Below are 8,963 nucleotides of genomic sequence, written 5' to 3'. Positions count from 1 at the left end.
TTGGCTGTCGCGAGGCTGGGTTTTATCACTCGCAGTGTTTCCTTCTGAGTTTGCGTGTGTGGCTGTAGCTGGAAGTTGAAAGTTATTTTATGTATAAGTATTTTAAGAGGCAAGAGATGATCAAGCCAATCAAAAAGCCACTGCTTCTGCCGAGGACCTGACAGGAGGATTTAGTCTCACTGGCAAAGAGAGAAGTGTTTGATGCCTGGTCGTCTGGAACCTGCGCTTCTGTTTTCTGCAGGCCTGGATTGAACTTCTTCAGCTTCCGTAGGCGGTGGGTCCTAAGTACCGGGCAAAATGGAAGTGAATCCCCCCAAACAGGAGCACCTGCTGGCCCTGAAAGTGATGCGGTTCACCAAACCTACTTTATTCACCAATATCCCAGTCACATGTGAAGAGAAAGACTTACCAGGAGATCTCTTTAACCAGCTCACGAGAGATGACCCATCAACTGTTAATGGTGCAGAAGTTTTAATGTTGGGAGAAATGTTGACAGTACCACAGAACTTTGGGAATATATTTTTGGGAGAAACATTTTCCAGTTATATCAGTGTTCATAATGATAGCAATCAAGTTGTGAAAGACATATTGGTAAAAGCTGATCTTCAGACAAGTTCTCAGCGTTTAAATCTTTCAGCTTCCAATGCTGCAGTAGCTGAACTTAAACCTGATTGTTGTATTGATGATGTTATACACCATGAAGTAAAGGAAATTGGAACACACATCTTGGTGTGTGCAGTAAGTTATACAACTCAAGGTGGAGAAAAAATATATTTTAGAAAATTCTTCAAATTTCAGGTTCTCAAACCACTAGATGTGAAAACCAAATTTTACAATGCAGAGACTGATGAAGTATTTCTGGAAGCCCAGATTCAGAATATTACAACCTCACCCATGTTTATGGAGAAAGTTTCATTGGAGCCATCTATAATGTACAATGTAGCAGAATTAAATTCAGTCAGCCAAGCTGGAGAATGTGTAACTACATTTGGATCAAGAACATATCTGCAGCCAATGGATACACGCCAGTACTTGTACTGCCTAAAGCCCAAAAAGGGGTTTGCAGAAAAAGCAGGCATCATTAAGGGAGTGACAGTAATTGGGAAATTAGACATAGTATGGAAGACAAACCTAGGTGAAAGGGGAAGATTATAGACCAGCCAACTTCAAAGAATGGCTCCAGGTTATGGAGATGTCAGGTTATCTTTAGAGGCAATCCCAGATACTGTAAGCCTAGAAGAACCTTTTCATATTACCTGTAAAATAACAAACTGCAGCAGTGAAAGGACGATGGATCTGGTTTTGGAAATATGCAATACCAATTCTATCCATTGGTGTGGCGTTTCAGGAAGACAGCTTGGAAAGCCACATCCAAGTTCCTCTCTCTGCCCCGCCCTTACTCTACTTTCTTCCGTACAGGGACTGCAAAGTGTCTCCGGTTTAAGACTAACAGACACATTCTTAAAGAGAACATATGAATATGATGACATTGCACAAGTCTGTGTGTTATCTTCGGCCATTAAAGTGGAAAACTGAAGAAAATTCCAGTGTTTTGCTTTGCAAGAACTTTCTGTATTTTTGTCACCTCTGTAAAATGATCAAGTCAACAGCAAAAATAAGTGTAAATATATTATTTAAACTTTTTTTCCTATCAAACAGTTAAGATGTTGAGTATTTGTTTTGAAAAGAACAATCTACCGATATTTATCTCATGAACTAAATTCAAAGTGAGCATTTGTACATTATCTACGTACATCATTTTGTTATGGCCCAAGTAAATACCTGGTACAGAGGTCAGCAATCTATGTAAATGAGTTTTAGTTTGTAGGCCATGTGGTTTCTGTTGAACACATTCAGTTCTGCAGTTGTAGTGTAAATAGCAAAAAAAAGAGCTTAGCAGTATTTACATAAACAGACAGCTGATCTGACTTGGCCTTCTAGCTATAGTTTCCTGACCTCAGTCTGAAAGATACAGTTGTTTCTCAGAACTTTAGAATTCTCAAAATATTTTATTTAAACTCAGTTTTTTCCTAGCTACTCAGTAAAGAGGGAAAAGAAGGGTGGGAGGGGAGATCCTTGTCCTTACAACTCTGTTAACATAGTATGTGGCTTTTCTAGTTGTTTTCAAAAGTATTATACTGCTGTGTGTTCGTGTATACACGTATCTAGCTTTTACTTATGGAATAGAAGTTCAGAATTAGTTTTATTTCTTAGACTGTTGATTACTTGTTAACTAACAAGCTTGATAAATTTGCATTCTAACTCCCCATCAAAAAACAATCCACTTATTTTCAGAAGGCATATGTGAAGGATTTTTAGCTTCTAGTATTTGATTTTAAACAAATCATGTATGAACATTGTAAATTTTTCTGTCTCTGTGCATAATCATACTTATTTACTTATGCCATGAACAAAACAGTGAGAATGTTAAACATCATAAAAATTATACAATATGAATGTATTAAAAGGTTTCAGTATGTTGCTAGGAAAACAAAAGGCTATGCTGTTAAATGAAAACAATCTCATCTTGGTAATTTCAAACTCAAGAGTACATATATATGTGTGTGTGTATATATATATATATATGTGTGTGTGTGTGTGTGTATGTGTATTTCTTAATTAAGAGTGCATTAAATCACATACAAAATTGGATTCTCTTGAATGCATAATTATTCCCATGGTGGATTGTTTGGTCAAGAATGGAACCTATAATCAGAAAGATATTTGTCTCTTAAATTAGAATAACAATTAATGAAATGTCTGTTCAAAATAAAGTGCAAGCCATGTAAAACTAGCCTTTTTCCAAAGTTATTTACGTTGATTGAATATGAAATAAAACTTTATAGGCACACACAAAAAAAAGATGGTCTGGCTCAGTGTCACTCTTGGATTGACACTTTGAAGGTACCTCCTCTATGATTCAGTTGCTGTTAGAATGAGTTCTCATTTCTGTGCTAGAGAGACCTCTACATTAGACTGCTTGAGAAATGTCCTCATGATGTGACAGCTAAGAAATAGCCTCAATGTCCTTTATTACAAAATCTCTGAAACCACAAACTGTCACTTTTATTATACTTACTCAGAGTAACCTCAGAAGTAACACTCCCTATCATGTGTGTGTGATTCTATTTGCTGGGAATTAGTCACTCAACCAAGTCCACTCTAAGAGCACTGTATTGGGGCCCCCTTTTGATAAAATGAAAAGAGTCTTGTAGGTTTTTTAAGTTTTTTTTTATTGGGGGATTAATAATTTGTAGTAAACAGTAAATACAGTGGTTGGTACATTTGTAGGTTTTGTAAAGACACAGAGAGGGAAGGTGGGAGAGACAACAATATTGAATCTTCCTTCAATGTAATGGTAGCTGGGTTTAAACCTGGATCACACACATGGCAAAGCAGCACACTATCCAAGTAGATGATTTTGCCAACCAGGTGGATGTATTTTAAACCATCACAGTGAATTTTGGAGAAAGATTTAGTAGTCAGGGGGTAACGAGGGATCAAGGAAGTGATGTCTTTGAAATGAAAGATGCAATTAACATGTCTGCTGATAAAAAGAATTACAGAAAAAGTTTGGTGAAGCAGAATACAGAAAAAAGACTGAAGAAAAGGTGAGGTCTTAAGAACCACAAGAGATAATTATTTTTAATATAAAAAAGAGGCACTTTTCCACTTTACCAAGGGTAGAAGGTGAGTAGGGGTAATTACAATGAGAGTTGTAGATTTGGTAGGGAAATATTTATTTTCAAATGAATTATAAAACACAATTTTCTGATGGAAGTGTAGGTAGATGAAGGATTGTGGGTTGTTAGAGGGAAGAGAGAAGGTGTGAAATCATATACTTGATTAGGAGAGAAGCTAACCCATTAAAGAAAAAGAGCAGGAGTGCTGAGCATTTTAAGTATCAAATCTCAGCTTTGACATTAGTTTAAAGAGAAAGCATTCAGCAACTTTGTGATTTTCCAAAGTAGTATACAGCTGTGAAGGTGCATTTAAGAGGGAAAGAAATGGTTTTAGATTTGCCACTTAAGACAATGGAAGAAAAGTGGAAAAGTGTTGAGGATATTCAAGGAAGTGATTTAAAAAATGGAAGCTTGACAGACAAGGAAAGATGTAATGCAGAGTGCAGAAAGAGAATCCTTGGAAGGTTCTGATCAGGGATTGCAAATGGAGTTAGAAGGATGGTGCTTGCTGAGCAAGTGACTTGAAAATGCAGGCTGTGGATACTGGGGAGTCTGGAACATGAAATAAGGGTTTCAAATACAGATTAAGTTTCTGATGTAGAAAATGACTATCGGAGTGAATGGCTCAGAAATGGAGGAAATGGGGTGTTCTAGTAATGAAGTATTATAGGCACTAAGAAGTTGGGTGTTATTCAAGCAGTTTTAAGTCATTGGGTAAGATAACACAATAGAGACTTTCAGTGTTATTAGATAATTTAGTTAAGTATCTACAAAATGAATACTATCCTGATTTTAGAGAAAACTTGGTATATAGATTCTGTGAAAAATGAAGAAGGAATGCCTCTGTGATATGATAGTAAATTACTGGAAATAAAGTGAAAGGCATCAATAGTAGAGAACTTGTTAAGAGTACTGCTTCCCAATATTGATGCTAGAAATATCAGAATGAAATTTACCATCTTTCTGTTCCAATATACTCCAGTGGATATTAAAATCAAATAGGTGAAAAGTTTTAAGGGGCAGGATATTCATATAGGCTTATAAAAATAAAGGAAAAGTAACTTAGCCCTGACAAATTAATTCTGTTAATTGGGTAGTCACACTTAGTTATTCAGATCGAGTGTCACAATAGTGGAACAATTTATCCTTATATTCTGGTACAATGCAACATGAAGCATGTCAGTTATTAAGTATTCTTTTTTTTTCCAATTTTTCTTTTTTAATATTTATTTTATTTATTTATTCCCTTTTGTTGCCCTTGTTGTTTCATTGTTGTAGTTATTATTGTTGTTGTCATTGTTGGATAGGACAGAGAGAAATGGAGAGAGGAGGGGAAGACAGAGAGGAGGAGAGAAAGATAGACACCTGCAGACCTGCTTCACCGCCTGTGAAGCGACTCCCCTGCAGGTGGGGAGCCGGGGTTCGAACCGGGATCCTTATGCCGGTCCTTGTGATTTGTGCCACCTGCGCTTAACCTGCTGTGCTACAGCCCGACTCCCCAGTCAACACCATTTAAGTCTAATTAAAAACCAAATAACTTCCAATTTACAGGAAGTATATGCAATATTGATTTAAGGATTCCAGGAAGAAATAATCAAACAGGAGTCAGATAGTGGTGCATCTAGTTGAGCATATGTTACAATATCCAATGACCTGGTTTGAGCCCCTAGCCCCCAACTACAAGGGGAAGCTTTCAGTCATGAAGCAGCGTTGCAGGTGTCTCTCTGTCTCCTTCCCTATCACTTCCTCCCCTCTTGATTTCTGGTTGTCTCTATCCAATAAATATATAAAGTTAAACCAATTTCCAAATAATGTGATTATAGCAATAATTACATAATATTAAACCCCAAGACAGCAGGAACCTCCCACTTCCTCTATAGAGCCTATATTTCCCCCAGTCCTGGAACCTCTAGGGTGGGGCTCACTTTCCTGCATGCTTCTCTCAATTCATACCAAATGATATTGTATCTGCTGATCCCAACCTAATCAATGCAATGAGTACCACCTTGGTATGCTTGACTTCAGACTGTGTCCAGAGACATCAGGTCCACGTGGAATGTCAACCCTTTACCCTCATTACTTGGGTGAGACCTTTTCTTTCATAGGATTCTCTAAATCCATTCTAGGCAGTTCACTTCCTAACAAAGTCCCAAAACCTAGATATAGACCAGGTCCCATGAGATAGAGCATATGTTCACATGTATTCATAAACTAGGGCAAAATATATACCTGAAAGCAAAAGTACACATAGTCTGTAGGGAGTCAGTATAAAGTTCATAATGAAATAGTGTCTACTTAGACATAGATACCTTCCTCATCTACTTCCTATTACAGTTCTCTCATTCACTCCAAAGCTAACCTTATCAAAGCAAGGACTGTAAAAGCTGAATAAGGATGGGGCAGAGGTAGATAGCATAATGGTTATGCGGTTATGCAAAGAGACTCTCATGTCTGAGGCTCCTAAGTCCCAGGTTAAATCCCCCCACCACCACAATAAGCCAGAGCTGTGCAGTGCTCTGCTGTTTCTCTGTGTCTTTTACTCTCTGCATCTCTCTCAAAATTAAAATAAATAAAATACTTAAAAATAAAGCTGAGTAAGGGTAAGAGACTGGCATACTTTAATGATGATTCTTTAGTCACTATCAGGCCACTCCCTCAGCTAGGGTCCTAGTCGTGGAGTCCTGGGATTCCAAAACAGACATGCTGTGCCTAGACCTGGAATAAATTCCTCTCTCCACTGTTACCAGTCATTTCTACTAGGAACAACAAAATAGACCCCTTTCTGGGCCCCCATAGGACCTTGCCCTCAATGTGGATCAACAATGGTAGAGAATGTTCCATCCTCTGAAGGGAGGCTGGACAACAAACTCTATGGAAGATGGGTCTTGGTATTGGGGCTGCTTGGAGCATTCCTACTCATGACCACATAATGTGAGCTCAGATCTACATGGATGCAGAGGTCACATAGGCTCCTAAGCTGAATATGGGCCCCAAATCACATCAAATCGATGGGGTTTACAGTCAACGATATTTATACCCCTTTCCCATATTAGGGAGCTACTCTCTTCCCTGATCCAGCTTCCTGGTCCTTTTTCCAGCCATGACATCATCTCCCCAGACAATAACTTGGTCCACCTGCATATCAGATTTCAGTCTCAGGGGAAAAAAGAAAAAAAAAAATACTAGTATAGTCATGGGCCTTTGGAATATAACTAAAATATGCCTACTAGCTATCTACAAAATGGAGGACCCCCAAATTCTTCATCTGCACTATTCCAGCCTTTAGCATTATGCCAACCAGACTTCCCTGGACAGACAACCCCATCAATGTGTTCTGTAGCCCCCCTTCCCCAGTGCCCTGCCCCACTAGGGAAAGAGAGAGGCAGGCTGGGAGTATGGATCGACCTATCAACGCCCATGTTCAGTGGGGAAGCAATTACAGAAGCCAGATCTTCCACCTTCTGCATACCACAATGGCCTTGGGTCCATACTCCCAGAGGGTTAAAGAATAGGAAAGCTATCAGGGAGGGGACGAGATACAGAGTTCTGGTGATGGGAATTGTGTGGAGTTGTACCCCCCTTATCCTATGGTTTTGTCAATATTTCCTTTTTATAAATAAAAATAATAATAATAAAAAAAAATTATTTCAAAAAATCATATTAGACTCTCCTCCTCTGCTCCGAATAATAAAAATCTTGAAAAATGACCAGAAGTTCAAGTGAAAGCTATTCTCTCAAAACATCTCTTCACATATGGAAATCCTTTGTGGAAAGTTGAGTAGCTTTGGTTTTAGTTTTCTTTGGCTATGAGTAGCCAAAGAAAAGTGAACCTAGGTGGTATATGTTACTAATGATTCAGTGCTTTGTCAAGCTTTGACTCCAAGAGAGGGATCAAACTAAGCAAATTAAAGTCTAATGAAAGAATTGGGCCAAGGTTCTTTGTCACTAGTGAATACATTAGTCCACATACAATCCAGTGAGCTGACCTAAACACTAATGATAAAAATACTATATTTTATCTGATATTTAATTTTCCTCATTTCCTGCACTGTGTTTTCATTTTCATATTTAGATGTTCATGTTTAGGTGTAAAATAGTATACATTACTCAGGTGAGCTATTTTGCCAATCCCAAATAAATTTTCTAATAAATATAATCCAAACCCCCCCCCCCACTTATTTTGTGCCAAGTATAGTCTGCTACTTGTTATTAGTGTAGCTTTTTAGATAGTCATTATTATAAGCTAACACTTAAAACGTATGTTCTCATTTGGAATCCCTAGTGAACAGTGTTTATACTTGTTTTATTCATCTGTGAACTAATATTTTCTAGCGCTAAGAAAAGCAGCGAAAAGTAGCAATTATTTCAGCATGAAATAGATCTAATATGTGTTACTAGTAGACTATTTACAATTGTAAACAAAAACACAGGCCAAATGGGCAGAGCTTAAGAATATTTCTAAAAGTCCCATTTGAAAGTCGTTAAATAATCTATCTAAAAGTACAAAGAAGACTGACTGCTAAAAGGAAAAGACAAGGACAAAGTAAATAACAAGATCCTCATTAGTGCGTTGGTAGCAGCTTCATGTAGTGGGTAACAGTACAAACTCTGACATCAGAAACAGATTTGAGAGTCACCCCTTATTAGTTGTGTGACCCTGAACATCAGTTAAATGTTAACACTGTAATAATATCAATACTTACTCCCAGAGGACTGCAATTAAGACTAAAGTAGGTAATGAATGTACCATTTTTAGTGCTTTGCCTGGCACATTGTAACTGACAAATGATGACGATGAAAGAAAGTGTAAGTGAAGTTAAGTGTTTTTGATAAAGTTATAATGGAAAAATTTGAAAATCTGCCTCCAGGGCCTAAAATTATTTTATAGACAATATAGTATGTAAAATGAAATCTTCCCTGTAAGTGATAGCCACACCTGGCTCTGATCCTGGCATTGCTAGTGTTGAGCATGTGTCTTTGGATGGCTAACTTCATTTCTCCTAGACCCAGCACTGTTGTCTTCAGTGAGATTAGCAGAGTATATGTCAGAGTAATGACCTCATTCTCTCTCCTCTCTCACAAATAAATACATAGTAAAAAAAAAGTTACCATACTAATTGTGAATTCATGTTTCCAGCTGTCATATTAAGTTGACTAACTGTGTTCACATTCAGATTTCAATGAGTGCAGTTAACAATTTTATGTCTACCAAATGCCAAGAAAATGGTCACTTTATGATCCCTCCTGAGGATACGCCTTGAGAATTAAACAGAGAAAATA

The 8,963-nt window shown here is 37.6% G+C and overlaps 1 protein-coding gene across 1 annotated transcript; it reads left to right on the top strand.

The window, feature by feature from the left end:
- Positions 1-2,554, top strand: LOC103127355 (trafficking protein particle complex subunit 13-like). The gene is given in 1 exon segment (XM_007538256.3): positions 1-2,554. A coding segment is annotated over 1 exon segment (1,239 nt). The 5' UTR covers positions 1-297; the 3' UTR covers positions 1,537-2,554.
- The last annotated feature ends 6,409 nt before the right edge of the window (positions 2,555-8,963 follow it).

Source organism: Erinaceus europaeus, chromosome 8 (genome assembly GCF_950295315.1).
Source record: "Erinaceus europaeus chromosome 8, mEriEur2.1, whole genome shotgun sequence".
Lineage (NCBI taxonomy): Eukaryota > Metazoa > Chordata > Mammalia > Eulipotyphla > Erinaceidae > Erinaceus > Erinaceus europaeus.
The sequence above is the reverse complement of the archived record's forward strand: the minus strand, read 5'-3'. Positions and strand labels throughout refer to the sequence as shown.